The sequence below is a fragment of the Juglans regia genome, chromosome 9 (genome assembly GCF_001411555.2).
Source record: "Juglans regia cultivar Chandler chromosome 9, Walnut 2.0, whole genome shotgun sequence".
Classification (NCBI taxonomy): domain Eukaryota; kingdom Viridiplantae; phylum Streptophyta; class Magnoliopsida; order Fagales; family Juglandaceae; genus Juglans; species Juglans regia.
Genome location: NC_049909.1, coordinates 17,149,272 through 17,171,520, shown reverse-complemented (window position 1 = coordinate 17,171,520; position 22,249 = coordinate 17,149,272). Strand labels below are relative to the sequence as shown.

General features: G+C 34.3%; 2 protein-coding genes across 2 annotated transcripts; both read left to right on the top strand.

The window, feature by feature from the left end:
- Nucleotides 1-728: 728 nt before the first annotated feature.
- On the top strand, nucleotides 729-1,476 carry LOC108984088. The gene has a single exon (XM_018955916.2). The coding sequence runs from the start codon at nucleotides 821-823 to the stop codon at nucleotides 1,169-1,171; it is 351 nt and encodes a 116-aa protein (XP_018811461.1). The 5' UTR covers nucleotides 729-820; the 3' UTR covers nucleotides 1,172-1,476.
- A 7,804-nt stretch (nucleotides 1,477-9,280) lies between these two features.
- Nucleotides 9,281-11,823, top strand: LOC108984092 (protein HAIKU1-like). Its single transcript, XM_018955921.2, has one exon. The coding sequence runs from the start codon at nucleotides 10,398-10,400 to the stop codon at nucleotides 11,331-11,333; it is 936 nt and encodes a 311-aa protein (XP_018811466.1). The 5' UTR covers nucleotides 9,281-10,397; the 3' UTR covers nucleotides 11,334-11,823.
- The last annotated feature ends 10,426 nt before the right edge of the window (nucleotides 11,824-22,249 follow it).

Here is a 22,249-nt window from a genome sequence, read left to right as displayed (position 1 = left end):
TTTTTTGTCTCATGCTACTATGGATATGAACTTTGGGTTTTATTAACTTTATTTTATTTTTTATTAATCTGGGTTTTATAAATTTACATTTGAGTACACGTGCAGTTATAAGATGAAGGAATTACAGTACTAGGCATTTTGCAGGCGAAATGTTTTGGGTACGAAAATCATACTCCATGGCTAGAAGCTTAATTTCTTGTAGGAAATTAATTAGTGGGATGTTATCATTTTTCGAAGTTAATTATTCAATATCACGTCAGAAAATAATGAAAAGACGATTAGTTAATACAATAGGTTAAAAGGAGCATAAAATCCATGATTTGTGAAAAGCTGTAGTACTACCAATCCCAGTTTGGATGAGACCATGAAACAAGGTACGTAGATACAACGTACATGGAGAACTTTTAATTTAATGGCTCAAACTCCGCAGGTTGGTCACATTTTGAGGTTTCAGATCTTGATCAACTCCTATATATTTGTATGGCCACCTAGGAAAGAAAAACTCATATTCATATTGCCACGTTCTAGAACACTGGTCAAAAGGCCACCGCCAGACAACAGAAATCAGACAGAATATTTGAATTTAGCGTTGTGTAACATGTTAAATATGCAGATTGGATCGGTCAAAGGCACAGGTTGTCGAAATCCCAGATTAGAAATGGTTGAGCTGCTTTTCCGGGTGTCATTTCCTTTATACTTCAAACCAAAACCAATTGGCACCCATTCAACGATGATCAAATCAAACATCGTTATATTTTAACCTCTCTTCTTCCCCCGTCTTATCCCACCCTAGAGCTTTCTTGGGATATTTCAGAAAACCATGAGCATGAATTGCCTTCATTGCAACTCCACGAAGAGTAATTTGTCCGACTCTGAGAAGGAATATGACATCAGCACAAATCCGACCAGGAAACGTAGTTTTGCAAAGATTGAGAGGATCTGGTCGGGGACCATTCCTCCACCGCCCTACGGCTACGAGAAAATGAGAAGTGGGTTTGCAAATCCGGTGCAGAAGAAGGTAAAGACGGGACATCTTCGAGATATTAGTGAAGGATCTGTTGCATTCGAAGGCAGCAGGGAGCCCAGGTTGGTGAGGAGCAGTGGAATGAGAAGGGATTGGAGCTTGGAGGATCTGAGAAAGGCGGAAGACAAGAAAGGGAGAAAATCTTGAAAAATGACTACAGCTCTAGCTCTTTTACTCATATATCCCATCTTTCTGTTGTTTTTTTTTTCCCCTCCCTCTTTTTTAGGGTTTTTGTTCTCCTTCAGTCTCGTGTTTCTTGGTTATTTGATCGTTGGGGATTACATGCAGACGTACCGTTGAAGTTCATTCTGGGAGAGGGCTTAAACGTGCTTATATTTGAGTCAGAAGATCGTCTGTAGTGCATTTTGCAAGTGATCAAGAATTTTGTACACACTCATCCCGAAAAAGAAAGAAAGAAAGAAAGGAATAATTGTGCAGTGCAGTGATGCTAATTCATGTTTCTGTGGGATGTATTGTCGTGGGAATTAGCTGCATTATTACCTAAGGAATCCTAATATATATGTCTCCTCTAGGTAATTAAGATTTCATTTGGATAGTGAGTTGAGATAATTTGAATTGAGATAAAACTTGAAAGTTAAATAAAATATTGTTAGAATATTATTTTTTAATATTATTATTATTTTAGGATTTGAAAAAATTGATTTGTTTATTATATTTTGTGTAAAAATTTAAAAAAGTTGTAATGATGAGATAAGAATAAATATTTCTTGTATCCAAACCGAGCATAAATATTTCAACGGGTTCATTGATATGATGATTCTCTTCATCACTGTTCTGCATGTTCGTTTTACTCATTGGTTTCGCTACATTCTGTAAAGAGAAGTGCTACATACATCAAGAGATTTCACAAAAAAAAAAAGGCACAAACAAACGTGATTTCATATCATACATTAGAACTACATTATAATAAAATAAGTTTTATAATCTAACGTACTACATCAAACCATACACGTCAGTTCGTGGCTTTATTTTTGTGTGATCTATTTGTGCCTAAAGCATTATCCTCAATAAAACTATGACAGTTGAAAAAGGTGTTCTTCAGGGTCTAGACAATCCTCTGTAGTGTATATTTCTTATACGAGGTTATCATATACTAAAGTGGGAGAGATATACACACACAAAGTGGGTCCCATAACATTTATAGCTGTATGCATAAATTTTCAAATATAATTAAATGTTGTAGGATACACTTTATATGTCCATTTCTATCCCACTATAGGTCTTAAGGTAAAGATTTTACAATAGGCCAAAAGAAAGGAAGGAATTATCTCCGGCCCACGATGTTGATTCGAATGTTGATACGGTACTCTTCACGTTTATCCATAAAATAATAAGAAATAACCAAATAAAAATAAATAAAGAGAGACAAAGAGATTTACATATTTTAACATAGAAGCTTACGTCCACGGGTTGTTTGAGGGAAAAATCTACTATAATCGATGATTTTACAATCTCTCATGACATCGCATATCGCTTAATACAATAGAGAAATCTGAAGTTTCAGAAGGTTGAAGACGACGCCTCCCTTGAGAGAGATTTGGTGGAGTCGGTATGTGGGGTGAAGTTTGTACATAGAGAGCTTGTGGAGAGTCTCCTCCTTATATAGAGATCTATTTCCTTGGAGTGATTAGGTCCAACTTATCTTATGAAGCATTTTTCTTTTAGGAGTATGAACCAACTACTTTTAGTTTATCTTTTTCTTGCCTTATCTCTTCCATGCTTTATCTCTTGACTTTATCTATTCCCTTATTATTAGTGATAGATTTTGAATAAGTTGGACCAAGTCAATTTTATCCATAACAGATGCTTGTGATTCTTAAGGCAGACTTGTTTACCAAGAAGGCCTTTAGAATCTTCAAGTCAACCGTAATAGAGGTAACATGTAAAAAACTATAGAAAAAGCAATTCTAGGAACTGATCTATAGTTTTTCACTTGTTTTGCAATGCTATAGAGATCTCGATGAGTGGTCCTTAAGAAGAATTTGTGAAATTTATAGTAAGGGTCTCAGAGGATGGGACCCTGTGAAGTTTGTTTGCAAGAACGTTTGCATGATAATTGAGTGTATTGATAATTGTATGCAACTGTTTATTGTTAGTAAAGTGTGCATATTTCCATGATTGGTGATCATTTTTTGTTTTTGATGGCATTAGTGGACTTTGCCCCATGCTGCAATTTTTTGTTGGTGCCTTTTCATTTTAATGTATACGTAAGAGTTTGTTTGTAGTAACATGTGTTAATTAGTCAGGATGTTCGTTGACACCCTAGAACCAGCTTAGACAATTGCTAAGCCAGTCGACTTGTTCCCAAAAGACACCCGCTTGAGGCGATTGTAGAGCTTAGAGGCTCGTTCTTAAAGGTAACTCGCTGGCGGCAGTTGTAATGAGTGGAGACACTTGGGTTGTACTTGGCAGGAGGATGCCTCGACCGCGTTGATGGTTCAAGTGGAGTCACTCGGCTGCAAGGGTAGCAGGAGAATGCCTGAACTGCCTAACTTTGGCGATGTGAGTGTATCAGGAGGATGCCTCTACCGCGTAACTCTGGCGATGAGTGTAGTGGGAAGATGTCTCGACTGTGTAACTCTCGCGATGAAAGTGTAGCGAGAGGATACCTCGACCGCATAACTCTGAGTCTCTAACAATGAGAGTGTAGCGAGAGGATGCATCAACCGCGTAACTCTGGCGATGCGAGTGTAGAGGAAGGATGCATCGACTGCGTAACTCTGGCGATACGAGTGTAGCGGGAGGATGTCTCGACTGCGTAACTCTGGCCATGCAAGTGTAGTAGAAGGATGCCTCGACCGCATAACTCTGGCGATGCAAGTGTAGCGGGAGGGGATGTCTCGACCATGTAACTTTGTCAATGAGAGTGTAGCGAGATGATGCCTCAACCGTATAACTCTAACGATGAGAGTGTAGTGAGAGGATGCGTCAACCGTGTTAATGTTAAAGTTGAGCTCAACTGCTTTGTTGCAATGGGAGCTAGAGCTCGATCATACCAACAAAAAGAAGCAAACATGTTAGATTAAATAATTCAAATTACAAGTTTGAAATTTATAAACCCAAGCCATCTCGCTTGAGTGTGGGGAAGGCTGGTGACACATGGGTGATGCCCGTTGACAACTATATTTCAGTAACAATGAGGACACGGGATGCCCGCATTACCAAATAGTCTATTCTGATGATAACAAATTAATATGCCCAAGCGGTGCTTGAAAGGGGCTTCGTAGTCGATTTTTCGTGCCACGTAGGTGATTCCCAGCAAAATATATACTCGGGACGTATGGCCACTAGGTTTCCTGTGGAACCTTAAGGAGCTTTGTGGGGGAAAATCTTCCAAAAATCAATTTCGTTAGTAAAATTGAAATAGCAAATTTGAAATAAACAAATTAGAGTAATTTGGTTGTTGCGTTCAACTATTCCTTGATTGAGATTGTTTGTTATCGAGTGATTTTTTCATAATGGGGAGTTGATCACACCCTGAGTTTTTTTTTTCATGCACAATCAGTTGCTCGCGATCTCGGTTGTTTTCCATCCTTTCTCGCCACAATCAGTTGCCCGTAATGAAGTGGTTGTTCATCTGTTTGTTGCTTTTTCCTCGCCATGCACAATCGGTTATCCACCATATTTGCTCGCAGCAATCAATTGCCGGTCATAGAGTGGTTGCTCATTTGTTTGTTGCTTTTTCTTCACCATGCACGATCAGTTGCCTACAATCTTTGCTCACCGCAGTCAGTTGCCCACCTTGGAGTTGTTGTTCGCCATGGGCAGTGCACTGCTTGATGAGATCATTACTCTCCACAATGATGGCGAGGAATGGTGGGCATGGGCAGTGAAGTTACACATTGTTTGTCCTTTCCGTGGGAGCCCCCTTTGCGGTAGGAACTACAGACGGCAGTCTCTATCTCTAGTTCGGTGGTTGGGTGAGCTTCAAAGTTAGAAGGGATTTGCAGTAGTGGAGGGGTGTTGCCGCAGGTAGTAGAGGTGCCGAGGAGCTTCACGGTGGGTGGAGCTTCTGTGTTTCGTAGGCCTTCACAATGGTGACCGAAAATTATTCGAGTGACAGTCGACAGTCAATGAGAATGGAGACAGATGGTGGTGAGGAACTCCATTGAGGTCGGGAACCTAGTCTCTGACGAAAAACGATGCCAATGAGCTAGGTGGTGGTCAATTGCTAGACCTTCAGGGTGCACAAGAATGTTCAACCTCTGTCTGCGGCTCTGTGCCCGACATGATTGAATTTCGGCATCGGGGAACCACCCCACCGGCAACAGAAATCACCGACAGTGTGGGTAGTGGTTGGTGGTGGGCTCGTCATCTCATGGACGCCGGTGTGGGGGCCTCTAGCCACTCGTCAATCTTTTTGCCTGCAATGTGCAAGGCGCGCATAGCGCGTTGCTGTGGTGAACAACCGATGGAGGGGTCAAACCTTGCTGGCGATATGGGGGTGGTGGTTGCAGGCAATGTTTTGGGTCTCAACGTACCGCTGGTACGACCGATATTTTCCGTACCGGCCGCTGGGCCGGTACAGGTACCATATATGTTTCGTACCGGCCCAAATATCGGCCTATATTTCGACCTTCAATTTTTTTTTTCAAACTTATTTTTTTACTCCCAATTCAGATTAGATGATTTATAATATATATATATATATATATGTATTTATATATAATTTATTCATATATTGACTATCCTGAAACGATACCGGTACCAAAATATTTCGTTCCAATGCCTTGACCGGTACGGCTTCCAGTACGGTATTCAAAACATTGGTTGTAGGTCCTACCTATTGAAGGAACTTGGTGCACGCAGTGCACGATGCCGCACGTGCCATATGCTTCTAGTGTTCCTGCTCTATTTTTTTCGTTTTACCATTCGCTGCAATGTTAAGAGAATAAATAATAGGAAATAACAAAGTTGAGGAGATCTTATCTAATTTTTTGAAGATGATCTCATGAGTCAGAGAATATCCTTAGCCTAATTCCGGCGCAAAAGATTTCGTCGATCTCACAGACGGTGCCAATTGTTAATGCCTAAAATTGCACAACAGGCAGAAAGGGATGAATGAATTATCTCCAGCCCATGATGTTGATTTAGGCATCAATACGGAACTCTTCACGTTTATCCATAAAATAAAAATAAATAAAAAGACACACAGAGATTTACGTCATTCGGTATAGAAGCCTACCTCCACAGGTTGTTTGGGAGCAAAATCCACTATGATTGGTGATTTTGTAATTTCTCATGGCCTCACATATCGCTAAATACAATAGAGAAATCTAAGATTTCAGAAGGTTGAAGACGATGCCTCCCTTAAGAGAGACTTGGTGGAGTCGCTATATGAGGTAGAGTTTGTAAGTGAAGAGCTTGGAGTGAATGAGTCCAACTTATCTCGTGAAGCCTTCTCCTTTTAGGAGTCAGAGCTAACTGCTTTTAGTTTATCTTTTCGTTACTTTATCTCTTTCCTACCTTATTTTCTTGTTTTATTTCTTCTCTTACTATTAGTGATAGGTGTTCAACGGGTTGGACCCAATCAATTTTGTCCCTAACAGCATCTAAATGCAAGATAATGTACTATGAAATCTAAATTTTGTTATGAATATATTAAACTTATTATATATATATATATACTGTGCATGCTTATATTATGTTTTTGTTATGTTTTTAATTTGGTATATTCTAAAATACTTTGAAATTGAGAAAGTCAATAAACTCGGTTTTTAGGAGATTTATCATTTAAGGCATTAATTGTTTTCCCCCAATTTATCACCACTTTCGAAACTAACAAATTGTCACTACCTCCCCCAAGTTCTCTCTTTGCTTAAACCATATCAGTCATTTATATATGTTCCGATCCAAAATGATAGCCCATTAACTTCCTTTTGGGCCTCACATAATACCATTAATATAGCGTGAGGCCCATCTATTTAAGAATATTCTAACAAAAAGATCATAGGATTGGCCCTTTCATGCATTTACCACTTTAACAAGATAGAGAGGCTTGGTGACGTGTACATATGGATAAGACAAGAAAACTAGAATGACGTGTTGGTTTATCTGTTGAAAGTTGTTGGCATAGTCTGTTGACTTTTGAGGTTCAATTTTTGAAATTCCATGGGATGACATGATTAATTTGTAGTTTACTACCTCAAAATAGCCTAAGTTGTTGACATATGTGTTGCCTAGGTTGTTCGAGACTAACTAATTCTATGTAACATTATTGAAAGTCATCAATTCCACATGGTGTGATACTATTTTCCAATTAAAGGCCGACATGCGATAAAAATTTATACTACTTTTTAAAAACATGTCATCTTATGATATATTGGGAATAGAGTAGACCATAAGAAGTCGGATAACTCAACTCTGGCCGGCTCAATGGTAAGGCCACTTAGGCGATTGCCTAAGGATCCATCCAATGCGAGGTCCTCAAAATTAAAGTAAAAATATTTTTTCTTTTAAAAATATAAAAATCATTTTATGAAATCAAATTTAAATAATATTTACATTTTTCAATGTGTGCAATGTCCCATAATACTAAATTTAATATTTAATACAATGATTAATTTATATTTTTAAATAATTTTTTCTAAGATCTTGTTAAATTGAGGTATAAAATTTACAATGATGCCTCATTTTAAATTTTTGCATTAAATATAAACTCAAAATTTTCATTTAAATATTTTAAATAAAGCCTCATTTTATTGAAAAATATTGAATATAATAATTTATATTTTATTATATTATAATTAAGAACGGGTCACTTAAATTTTGTCTTACCTCAATTTATATTTAGCCTGATTCTTCAACAGAAGTGGTACATAAGTTGGGTAGATTTGCTTTGAGAGATCTTAAATGCATGGATGACGAGTTTTGAAGTTTTCTGATTAATGCTTATGAAAGAAGATAAAGATCAGAGAGTCATGATTTTCCACCAAAATCATTGACTTTTATAAGGGTGGCCTGCGTCGATCCTTCATTGTGATAAGGGCAATGCAACAGTTCTCTTCAAGGTCAAATGAATGGGACTTCCAACTCACATTCGCACGTCCAGCCACTTTAACGTGTATCGGTGTGGGAGATTTGAGGGCTTTCTCTTTAACATATCTACAAACACTTCGGCTGCTAAAAAAAAAGTAGGCAGTGCGTGAGCTGCCTAACTTGTAGGCGGCATGCATCCCCTTTGATCACAAGAAAATATCTATTTGCTAAAAAATAAATTCAATATAATACTGATGTGGATTTTACATTTTACGTGGATTTTAAAAAATATTTTCGCTACAAAAAAAATTTATAAAAATAAATTCATAAATTGATGTGAATATTTTAAATTATAAAATAGATCTAACGTATAATATGAAATCATGTCAATTTATATATTTAATTTTGTAAAATCTCTGTGTAATTGTATCACTTCTCTAATTATAATGGATTCACGATAATATTAGTTATATTATTAGTCGTGTACACTTTTTTGATAATTTTAATTTCGACCATTTGAAGGGTGTAAATCTTTGTATCTATAGAAATCCGAACTAAAATAGAATTAACAAGTACATATTGCTTGATCAGTTATGGAATAAAACAGTAAAACACCATCAGAGTTCAGACCAACGTCTCATCTACAAATTGATGATATGATGTCTTGCTAACTATAAAAGCTACGACATTCTTCGCTTTTATCCACGTGCTAAATTACAAAAGCACGTAACAAAAAAAAAAATAATAATCCAAGTTCTCAAAAGCGAAATTTTGATGACCTAGTACAAAAAATGGGTGTTAATTTAGAGATATAAAGGTGTAATCTTTCTTGTAATTGTTTGCTTTTTGTTTACAAACCTTTGTTGTTTGGCCCCATAGGTGTTTATTCTTTTTGGTATTATATTGAGAAATGATAGTTATAATCGTAAGTATGCAAACGTCGTGTAATTATTTAAAAATAAATAAATCAATACAGAATCTACATAAATTTTTTTTTTTAATAATTAACCTCACTCTTTTTTAAAATAATTACACGGTGCTTACATACTTCATAACTGTATATATCATTACTCAAATACATTATTTCGAGATTTCTTAACAATTAGAAAATCATAATGGTTTGCAGGCTTGTGATAGATTTGATTTTATTCTCTATGAGATATGTTTGGCATAATTTTTTCCTATTTTGCTATGAATTTGGACCTTTGAGAATAATTTTAATATTAATTATAAGAAATTAGATGGAGATCCAGTGGAAAGTGCAACGCCCTCATCATCTTTAAAGGAATTCCAAAAGCACACACAAAGACAAACAGTCACACAGATTGAGAGGCGATATCGGCGTTAATTACGTCGATGTTTGACTGAGCTCTGTCGACTCTCTCTCTCTTGCTCGCAGACGTCCAGACCCGGAAACCAGTTTCAGATGAATTTTAACGTATGCCAGTCGTCACCGGGTCCCTCCACTGGTGGGTCCTCCCAGACTGCCCATTTCTCTCAAGAAAATAAGAGTCGTTCGTTCATTTCGTTTCATTGTTGACCTTTTGGGCAGGTTAGTCTCCGTTCAGCTCGACCCCTAGGGTTACGTATTCGTGTGGAGAGAAATAAGAGGCACAGAGTGAGAGGAAGAAGAAAAATAAGAAGGAGAATATGCAGTTGGACTTTCATTGGTGTTCAGGTCCACAAGTCAAGGCATAATTTTCCCGATCCCTCTCTGTCTCTCTTCATTGTCTCTTGCTTTCTTTACGTTTGCTTATTTCTTGTTTAAGTTTGTACACCCCTGAAGAGGATTTCTTGTTGGGCAACTTCGAATTGATCTTTTAGAATATTGGCGGTTCACCTTTGGCCTAATTTTGTGGGTTTGGGTTCTGTCGGCAGTGTCTTGTGCCAGATTTCAGATTTTTAATTTGGTATAATTGAAGTATCTGAGCTTGAGATTTGAGGAATCTTTTCGGGTTCTATGAAGCTGATTGAATCTGGATTTTGTTGGTTGCACTGAGCGAAGAAAAGGGTATGTTTTTCTTCTTCTGATTCTCAGGTTTGCCATTTGTTGCTCTTTGTGGGGTTGATCTGTGTTCTATGCTTATTCAATCGGAACAAGTCACGGACTCACGGTTGTTTTGAGCTTGAATGTTGAGGTTCTGGGTTTTCTTTTGAAGACGTGAATGGTTTGTGGGTATAGAAAAATCAAGTATATAGTTTGCTGAAAGGGTTGGAGATTGAGGCTGGATTCTATGAAAGATTGACAGCATTTGAGCTCCAGTTTAAAGTTTTGGGTACCGCTTTGAAGCATATGAATGATTTGATTTTGTGTGACTTTGCAAAAAGCGGTATTTCTTTGTTGGTGTGATTTTGGGTTTTTAAGTTTTACCAAATGGATAACTCCAAGAACAGGCATGATAATGATAATTTGGGTGTGAATAAAATGGGGAAAAATATAAAGAAGAGTCCTTTGCACCAACCAAATTTTGGAAATAATCCTGCTAGGCAACAACCTCAGCCTCAGGTTTACAACATCAGCAAGAACGACTTTCGGAACATTGTTCAGCAGCTTACTGGTTCGCCTTCTCAAGAACCTCTTCATAGACCCCCGAACAACCCACCTAAACCCCAGAATATGCGGCTGCAGAAAATTCGGCCTCCCCCATTAACACCCATCAACCGACCTCATATGCCCCCTCCGATGCCTGTCCCTGCTGCTCCTCCACCAATGGTGTACAATAATAGCTTTGTCAGACCTGGTCAGTTTCGACAGCCCTCGCCCACACCAATGCAACCGTTGACACCTGGGGACCCAATTTGGCCAAATACAGCTGAGTCTCCTATCTCAGCTTACATGCGATACCTTCAAAACTCAATAATGGATCCAGGTCCAAGGGGCAACCAAGCTCAAGCTCAATCACAACCGCAGTTTCCAGGTCAAATTCAGGGTCAGCCACGGTCAACTGCTTTACTTCCTAATCCTCCCATGCCTTCTCTCCCATCCCCAAGAATGAATGGTCTTGCACCACCTATGCCTAATCTCTCTTCCCCGCAGATGAATGGTCCTGCTCTTTTGCCCTCTCCAACTTCTCAGTTCCTCTTGCCATCCCCATCTGGTTATTTGAACTGGATGTCACCGAGATCACCATATCCATCGCTCTCACCCGGGATGCAGTTTCCTCCGCTGTCACCCAATTTTGCATTTTCGCCCATGGCTCAATCAGGGATTTTAGGCCCAGGGCCTCAACCTCCACTTTCGCCAGGCCTATTTCCATTATCCCCTTCAGGGTTCTTTCCAATCCTAAGTCCAAGATGGAGGGACCAATAATCCTTGTCAGAGCATCTTATGCTTGTGAGATTATTGCTTGATCAGGGATGGTATCCTTATGCATCCCCTTCTCGTGGGAATGTAAGAGGTCCTTTGTGAAAATGTAATGTACACTGTTGCTGTGAGAGGTCCTTTCAGTGTTTGTTTCATTTATCTTGTTTCTCATTCATTGCTGTCTATCTTATAGCCTGTTTTGATAGTGGGTTCTGAAACGGCTGCAATCTTTTCTTTTTGGGCAACTCTTACATTAGTTGACGTAGTGAAGGGCAGAGAACACAACTGGACAATTGGACAGAGCTGTAACATGAAAGGAGGCAGGATCAAAGACATAAAAAGTTTTAATGCAGGACATCTAGGGCAAGAATTCTCATGTTTTTTGTAATATTTTGACTGTAATATTATATTGTTTAAAGTTAAATTCATCTTCAGCTAATTGGCCTGTTGTTTCTCGAACTGCTGGTATTATAATAAATATTTTGTTGTTTGAGCAGTTCCAGTTTCTCTATGAACTGACTTGATTTGTGTTGGAAAGTGATTGGCGGGGAAGAGTATCACAATGTATCTACAAAATATGTATCTCATTTTTTATGGATAATTTACCGAAGTTTAAGTCAAGTCATAAACATGTTATACATTTTTCCGTGTGATTTATCTGCATCCACTGTTTTCATCTCAAATTCAACTTCTTTTCTCTATCTGCCTGGTGTTAATACTTTTATCCATTTTTTGTTTGTTGATTTGTTGAATATATGGCTAAATTCTCACTTAAAGGGGCATGCTTGTATAGAGATTTGTTGCAGACATTGGTTAGGTTTTAATCTGCCTTATGGATGTCAATAAGATGTAGCGACAATCTCATGTATATACTGGGATCCCAAGATTTTGCTGGATTATGATAATTTTAATAGCTCCTGTGTTCATCCATGTTGCATCGATTTTTCCATAGTAATGTCTGCTTGCTTCCCAACCATTCCCCCCGTCTTTCAAACAATATTGCCATCATTAGTATAATGCTTGATGCCGACGTGAACCATTTCCTGAAGTACTTATATGAATTGAAACCTATATATATTATGAGCAATATCCATAGACTTATAGATATTTTCTGGGCATAATATTGGCCAAAGATGTATGCAGTATAATGCATGAGTAAAAGGTTTTGAAAGTCCATTTTCAGCTATGCATAAGTTTAATGAGGTGCATGCTTAGCAAGACCACTCATTGACTTGGCTTTCAAACTCTGAAATAATAGGCCTCATCAGTGCAGCCAACGGATTATTTGAGTGGGGTCAAGTGGATAGAATTATTTTATGGATTCTGTGGTCATTTTTTGTGTGAGATGTCAATTCTGAGTATGAAATATTGGTTTGACATCGAGCTGTACTTTTTATAATAGAAAAAACTACTTGTTTGTTGTTTTTAGTTGGTTCAGAAAGAGATTGGGCTGTGTTATGAAGCAGTTTAATAAATTGCTGCTGGTCAATGGTACAAAGAACGCAGGTTAATTGCCATTTGTTGTGTTGGTACTCCATGTGACCCGAGTACTGCCTTTGATGAATTTAGGCTGGATTTGCATGTTGAGCTGAACTAGGTAGTTTATGAATAGAAGTGAGTTGAGTTGGTGGAGTGAGTTATGTGAGATCCATCTAAAATGAGTTTAGATGTGTTTGGATGTTAAAATGAGTTTAGTACTATTTATGTGAAATTAAAAAAGATTGTTGATCTCATATATAAAGATATGTTGAGTTGAAAAAGGTTGTGGGTCTTACGTGTAAGGAGGTTTTCAATTGAGATGAGTTTAGTAATTTGAGAGTTGGATGTTTAGATGTTAGATTCAACTTAAAATTAGACTGAATTGAGTTGATCTCATCTGAATCTTGTAACCAAATGGGGGCCTAGTCTTCTTAATAGCACTTTTTGAAAAAAAAAAATGGCTGCTTGTTGGAGTGATGCCTTCTAATATGTTTGAATATTGAAAACCCAAATTTATCATTTTGGAATTTTTGTCATTGTAGTGTAATAACGTAGGCTTCTAATGTAAACTACCTGGGGCTTCTCGTGCAAGTTTAAGCTGGCTTTGCTAAGTATAATTAAACTTTCCATTGGATGCTAGGTCAATACAAGGTTGCATGCCTTTATATTACTTCAAATTAGGGATCTAGGATTAAGTTCCGATGTAGGGCGCCGCAGCAATCTGTGTCGTTTACACTATTTGCCATCAACCATGTAAGTTGGTGTGTGTCAAGGTTTTGGCTAAAGATGATACTGCAGACTGCAGAGGTGATTGTGAACTAGATGGGCTAGCACAAAAGGGGGCTGACTTGAGATTTTTGAGGTCAAAAGGCACAAAAGCTTGGATCTTTTAGTTGCATCTGGGGTCGAGGTAATACAATCAGCCACCCCTGCTCAATGTCAAAAGCCTAGCAGTGTTTTGGAACCACTCCACCTTGAAGCTTTAATTTTAATCTCAACTCATAATTTGGAATACAAAATAATAGTTTGAAAAGGACGGGTAAATCCATTTTCACCTTTTAAATCATAAAATGAAATTAGTTCAACAATCAATCATTCCCAACAGCTTTTTTTTTTTTTTTTTTTAAGTAATAATCTAGCAACAAATTAAACAAGAGAAAGGGGCAAAAGGCTCCGCTTGAATAGTGAAGTATTTTGATAATTCTTCATTATTATTTATTATTTTATCATTATTTTATCATTACTATTTACAGAATATCTAATATCACTTCGTTACACAAACACAACCAAAGCAATATCTAATCATGCATAGATCTGTTAGACAGCCACTATATCTATGTATAGTTTTCCATAGAAAGTGAGTCTTATTTAATTTTCCATAGAAATTGAACCGTATTGTTGGAAAAGAGAGACATATAAATTTATCCTTAAGAGTTGCCTGGATTGATCCTTATTACTTGTATTTTTGAATTTGTTTTCTAGAACTGACTGTTTTAGGCTGTATTTGGATGATGAGGTGATTTCAGATGATTTGAGTTGATTTATGCATAATAATATTTTATAAATTTTATTGAAATATGTTTAAATGTAAATAAGTTGAGATACATGTTTAAATGTATAAAATAAATTGAGATTGATTTAATCTTTTTACGAGAAATTGAGAAAATAGCATGTTGAAATAGATTGAGATAACTTTGACAATCAAATATTACCACTCTTTTATATATATATATATATATATATATTATTTTTAGAGAAATGCTATTTTATTCACTCATTTTGATACTTAATATATTTTAATTTTTTTTACTTAATAGTTAAAAAATTGATTATTAGTGTATTATTTTTTTTTTATATTTTTTAAAAATATTTTAAAATGATAAAAAATTTGAATAAAAAAAATTCAAAAAATAATAATAAATTTAGTTAAGCGGTTAGATTGAGCAGCTTTGGACTACATAGTAATCCGACTCTTATTTTTATAATTATTATTGCTTTCCAGGAAAACCAAAAACAAATTAACAAACCAAAAACAAAAAGATGATTACAGATGGGCATTTTCATTGGCGAGTTAGGATGAGTTTGGATGTTGAAGTGAGTTGAGTTGAGTTGAGTTGAGATGATAAAATATTGTTAGAATATTATTTTTTAATATTATTATTATTTTGGGATTTGAAAAAATTAAATTATTTATTATATTTTGTGTTAAAATTTAAAAAAATTATAATGATAAGTTGAGATGAATTGAGAGTATTTTATAATCTAAACACAGTCTTATGTTTGGCAAGTGAGAGTACTGAAGTACTCTCACTACTATTCTTTATTTTATTATTACTTTTTACCTACTTTTCTACTATTTATTATTTTTTACCTACTTTTTACTAATATTTAATATTTTATTATTACTTTTTTATTATTTTTTTATTATTATTCACAAACATTCTCAACACTTCCCAATACTTTTCACTATCCAAACGTACCAACTTCAATAAATGTCATGCGCTACTTCTCAATAAACGTACCAACTTCTCAATACTTTTCTCGCAAACAGAACCATAAATAAACAAAACAAAGGCCTCAAAAGCTGGGGGAAAGATTCCCTGCCATTAATACAGATTGATGCATGATTGAACCTCAACGCCCCGTTTCTTTTTAAAGATAAGAAGAAATGAGATTAAAATTAAAAATTAAATAAAATATTATTTTTATTTTTAAATTTAATAAAATAAAATATATAAAAATATATAAAAATTTAAAAAATTTGTAATAATTAAATAAGATAAAATTAAATGAGATAAAATTTTTTATGAAAGTAAATGAAGCATAAGCTGCTCTTTGTAGCTTCCACTCTTCCTCTTTCTCGTTTCTCTTCATCTTTCTTAAGTCAAACGTATGTTGAACTTAATTAAAATGAATTAAGTTTTTTATAAATAGTAATGAATTGAGATAATAAAGTGAGTTTTAAGAGATTCATAAAAAAATAAATTTAGATGTATTTAGATGTAAGATGAATTTAAATATATTTATAAAAAATTAAAAAAATTATAAATCTTACGTATAAAAATGTATTGAATTAAAATAAATTTAATAATTTAAAATTAAATATTTATATATTAAATTTATTTTAAAATTAGATTAAACTGAATCCAACTCGTTTCAATCCGAATTCCAGAAGCACCTTAATTATCAAGTTGGCAACTTGCATGCATCCACTGAAATTGGCCTCCTCGCCTACTGAAAAAGAGGGAAGTCGTTTTATAAAGACTTTGCTGTCGTGGGATTAGTGCTCTTCACGTGCCGCAGACAATCATGAAAGGTAGCTCCTTCGCATTGTTTTCCTATTGGAAAAGGAAAAGGAAAAGGAAAAGAGTTTATTTATTAGTATAATAACCCTCTAATTATATTTTTTTATTTTTTATTTTTTTAATAATTAAAAAAGTGAATATTAATGAATTTTTATATATTTTTTATTAAAGATATTTAAAAAGTTTTCATATAAAAAGAAAAAAAAACTATTTATCCTGATGTATATATTTTAGATGCATATATTTGATATGTACACTAATATTGTCCATTGGAAAAAGTAACGAATTATTTAAATAGTGAAATGAGATGATTTTAAATGAAAATTAAAAAATTAAATAAAATATTATTTTTTAATATTATTATTATTTTAAAATTTAAAATTTAAAATTATTTATTATATTTTATATAAAAATTAAAATAAAATTATAATAATAAAATAAATTAAATTAAAAATATTTCTCAATCCAAACCAATTCAGAATATTTGGATAAATGGATATTCACATAGAGATTTTGACAAGACTGATGATATAATCTTCTTCGCAATCCCATGCAACTTTCCGAACCTTTTGTTGGGGGCATGCTCTCTTTTGGTGACGAGTAATCTCTAATAATCTGAATTAATTTAAAAATAATAATATTTTATAAATTTTATTAAGATATATTTAAATATATGAAATAGATTAAGATATATTTTTTAAATTAATATTTAAAATAAAGATAATAGTATATCCATCACTAGCAAAATCTCATATATATAATATTATATTAAGAGGATTGTTACATCCATAAAAAAATTACATAAAAATAATTTCACAATCTGATGTGACTTTATCTGATCCGTTAGATCTATTTTATAATAAAAATAATTTTATAATTTAACGAATCATATTAAATCACGTTAATTTATAGAATTATTTTTATATAATCTTTTTGTGATTAAAATATTTTCTTATACTAATTAGTGAGATCGTGGGTACAGTTTGCCTTACATATTAATGAAAACGATAATGTCAAAAAGCAAATGCCGTTCAGTTTTTTACAGAAATGATTTGTACGGTTCTATTAGGTAAATCTAGTACTGCATTCTCTTAAAAAAAAAAAAAAAAGTGAACAAACCTGAAAATATCGTATACCCTAAAACAGTAATAAAAAATTTACTCATTCTTTTTAATCAGTGTATTCATTTCCTTCATTTGCCTACTGTTACCAAACAAAAACAACTCCAAAGTGCCATGTCAGCAACCTGACATGAAGATCATCATTTGACAATACTTATATATATAGATAGAGTAGAGGAAGAAAAATTTTATTATCAATTACTATTCATTATTTTATATTCTATATTTTATAAAAAATATCTCATATTTTATGAAAAACCCTTTACATCTTATGAAAATATTATAAATATGAGCCGTTAGAGTAAATAGTAATTTATGAATTGAATATATTCCCATAGAGTAAAGACCAATAACTGTTCATCTCACCAACTCACGATTAATGATCTAATGTTTATAGAGCAATGCTAGATACAGTCCCCATTTGGAGATTACAATATAAGCTTAGGCAATTTTATCTTTAATTTTTTAAAAAATTACAAAACTATCCCTCCTGAAATGATGATTTTTCTCATTTAATAAAGGGCCTGCACATGCAGTCCCTAAGTGGAGACTGTAAATAGAATTTCTCATGTTTATAAATAAAGAATTACGGCCACCTTTGTCGGCCTCACATCATCATACACGTACACTATCATTATAAAATTACCCATTTTAAAATTTTAAAAAATAAAAAATTAGTTGCTAATCATTTCTCTATGCCATCTATAGTTTTCTAGAAAGAAGATCTGACATTTCCATTAGAAGTCATATCTATGGTAGATTTTAATACATAGATCATTTACTACACTTAACCAAAACATCTAAGTTTGGACTCAAATTAGTGTTTGGATGTTGAAGTGAGTTGAGTTGAGTTGAGATGATAAAATATTATTATAATATTATTTTTTAATATTATTATTATTTTAAGATTTGAAAAAATTGAATTATTTATTATATTTTATATTAAGATTTAAAAAAATTATAATAATAAATTGAGATGAATTTAAGATTGAAATTCAAATAATTGAGATCGAGAGGTTGGTAAGGGCATGCATGCATGCAGGCCTAGTAACACGTAAATATTATTGGACAAAACTTAAAATAACTCAAAAAGAGTTTGGTTTGGTACCCCAAAAAATAAAAATAAAATAAAATAAAAGACATAAATTGGAGAGCCTGAATCTTCTGAGCAAATTAACTGCTCTTTATAGATCAGAAGTTTTATCTTTTTTTGGCCTGAAGCTCAAAACAGAATGCCGCCTCAAGTTCTTGATGCATGACTTGCCAGAAATGGGCTCCGTTGTAATATCTTTGAGCTTACCCAGAAACCCATCTATATGCTTATTATTATTGAAGAATAATCTTATATTATATGTCGATAAGATTTTATGTATATTTTAAGAAATAAATAATCATTTCTTATAGAATTAGTTTTAGAATAATGTTATATACAAGTTTCAAATAGACAAGTCTCATATAAATATTTTGTAAAACAATGAGTCTCATTAATAAAGAATAATTTTTTTATACTTTTTTAAGATAGAGTTCATTTTTTTTATAAAGACTTGTATGTGGTTTGTCTATTTAGAACTTGTACAAATCATTTTTCTTAATTTTATGAGATGAATTAGGCCGTAAAATTATTCAATTATTACAGTAATGATAATTATTCTTCAGTGAATGACTTTGTAATTCGGACTTGAACGATCCCTAAAAGCATTGGCATTGGATTCATCAAAAGTGTAGCTAAATGTAAAATTTGATGAATTTAATTAAAATCCAGCTGCATTGGATTCATCAAAGGGAGAGATGGGAAGTTGTGAGCTACAGTAAATTTATAGTATCCTTCAAATTTGAAGTGTTACTATTCATCAAGCAAATATATTTTTTATTGTGTTTTAATCCCACAACGGCTTTTTCCCCCCCCTATCTCTCTCCTTTTTCCTCCCCGCGTCTTTTCTCCCCATTTTTGTTCTTGCAAATTGCAGTACCCATTTCTCTCTCTGTTTCTCTCACTTTCGCAAATCACCATTTCTCTCTTTCTCTCGTTCTCACGAATCGCAGGCTCTAGCTCCAGCTCGTAGCTCCCTATCTCTTGCCTCTCCCTCGCAGCTCGCTTATTCTCTCAATCTCACTCTTTTACCGAAGGTATGAATGATCTGACTGTTAGGGTTCCTAGGTTTGGGTCAATCTTGGTTGTTTAACTATTGGGTATTATAGTTTAAAATTTTAAATGCTAAATGCTTGGCTGAAAATGCAAATCTGTGTGTTTGTTTGGATGGAGGTTCTTACTATTGACACAAGTTTCGTTGCTTGGTATTGAAATTGTTTGGTATAGGTTTTTACTATTAAGAAAGTCACCAGAATATTGAGAGTGGAATATTAAGCATGTCTAATCAAGAATGTAGGTAGAAATGTAAAAACCTTGTAGGAAGTAAAATATATAAAGTGTGGTGTAGGATGATGAGTAACATCCCTCTTTTTTAAGATGAATAAAATTTAGAAGAAAATTATAGGAAGTATGATTTCTAACTAAAATTTAGAGAAAATTATAGAGAATCGGATAAAAATGCTCTTAGATGTGATTATAATAAGATTTTATTTGCAGAAAATTAAATAAAAATGACCTAAACAAACGAAAGTCACAGGCGCTTGCTCAAGTTAGATTTGAATAACTGAACTCTCGGTCCCAATAAGAGATTTAATGAATGTTTATGCGACTAATACTAATAGCTTAAGTTGATTTTATATCAGATTCAAATCCAAAGAATTAGTATTTGGCAAACCATTTGAGAATGACTCAAGAATCATTCAGCCACCACTTTTATCCAAAAGCCAAAACAATTAGACCCGAATTTTGTTTAAATGATGAAAAAATCATTGGCAAATCTGATTATTGATATAGTACACCAATGAAGTTCAATTAGCATTAAAGAAGTACTGATATTTTCATCTTGGGTTATTGAGTAATTAGAACCTCACTATAAATGGTATATTTACACTACTTGTAAGGTAGATTCTTAACTAATTCTCAAACCAAAACTTCATGAAATACCGTCTTATAATATTTTTTTGCGCAGACTGCATTATGGCTCCCCATACATGTCCCTGCCTCTTGCTGAGCACAAAGCATTAGTCAACTCTCAAGTGTTCATGGCACTGTAATATAGTCAATATCGTCTTCGTTACTGAGGTGCAATGGGCAGTGATGTTGTTCATGGCACTATAATATAGTCAATACCGTCTTCGTTACTGAGGTGCAATGGGCAGTGATGTTGTTCATGGCACTGTAATATAGGCAGAAATGTAAAATCGTGTGTATTTGATTAAATATTGCAATAACTTTTCTTAAAATACATCTAGAATTAGATGAATGCTTTCAAAATGAAGAAATGAAGAAATAACTTTTCCTCCATCTCTTTCTTTTCTGTTTTTTCTTTGCTTTCCTTTTTAGTTACTGAAATGATTTTCTAAAAACCCTTATTGTCTAAGAATCCACCTCATGGTGTTAGAGTGAAATAGAGTATTTCTTTTCCAACTAAGGAAAAGAAAATGGGTTGCTGCCTTGATATCTGCAGATTGTATTCCATTACTGCTAATTGTTTGCTGAATTTGTTTGGGTACTGCTAATTGTATTCTGTATTGCTAATTGTTTGGTTTGATATATTTTTTTTCAAATGTGCTGCCTTGTATCTATTTTACAATGTGGAGGAGAAGGTTGTAATAACACTCTAACATATGAGCAATATTCTAATGTTTTGGTCCAAACAACTCCCCTTCAAGGTGAAAAGAGGCATCCGACAAAAAAAGTTCAAAGATGTGCATCTTTCACTGTAGAGGAGGATAATGTACTTGTCTCCGGTTGGCTCAACATTAGTATTGATGTCATACGGGGTACTGATAAAAAATCCACTCAAATGTGGGACAGAATTTCTAAATTTTATCACGAGTATAAAAAATCAAATATTGTGAACCGTTCGATAGGGTCATTGATCAATCATTGGTCCGTGATCCAGAAATGCACAAACAAGTTTTGTGCATTTCTAGCCCAAGTAGAATCATTGCACCCAAGTGGTGCGACCGAGCGAGACAAGGTATGTACCATTTTCCTTTAATAATGTATTTATTTATCTAAGATTTCTTTTCTGACAATATTCCTTCACTTTTTCAGATTGAAAAAGCAAAAATAATGTACAAAGAGATAGAGAAATCTAACTTCACACTAGATCATTGTTGGTGTCTTTTGAGACACCAACCCAAATGGCAGCAACACATGATCTCACTGAATACGAGGAGAAAACCATATGATAAACGTCCAGCTAATGAGCAATCAAGTGAAGTTGCCGACGACGTTGTGGAGGAGAACGTTGAGAGGCCTCCAGGCAAAAAGGCTGAAAAAGATAACTTGAGAAAGCGAAAGGCCAAGGATCATGTGGTGCAGAGTTCAACAGTGCGTTAGAAAAAATGACCGATGATAGACGGTTGTTTATGGCAGAAAGGAGAGCATGGGTGACAAAGGCAGATGAAGTTAGACGTGCACAACTGGAACTTGATAAGAGAAAGTTCGAGACGGAGATCATGAGCAATGATCTTTCTAGTATGACTGCCATGCAACAAGCCTACTTCCTTAGTATTCAAAGAAAAATTTATAAAAACTCTTTGAATAATTCCGAAAGTACATTCGACAAATCTCCATCCACACCTCATGGAGGTGTGTAACTGTTGGGCTGATTGTGTTTTTTCAGCTTTTAGTGGCTGCCCAGCCACAGGGTAGCCACTAAGAAATCTGAATTGGTTTTTTTAAAATGATTAATTGTATTTTAGAAAGGTTAACTTTTGGGCTGATTGTATTTTGAGCTGATTGTGACTTGATTTTGGAAGTGGAACTGAATTGTGACTTGATGTAAACTGAATTGGAAGTGGGCTGGAAGTGGAACTTCACACTTGATCTTAATGTCACTTGATGTAAACTGAATTGTGACTGGAAGAGAAACTTTTTGTGGGCTGATTGTAAATGCTTGTCATTTATTTTGTGTAA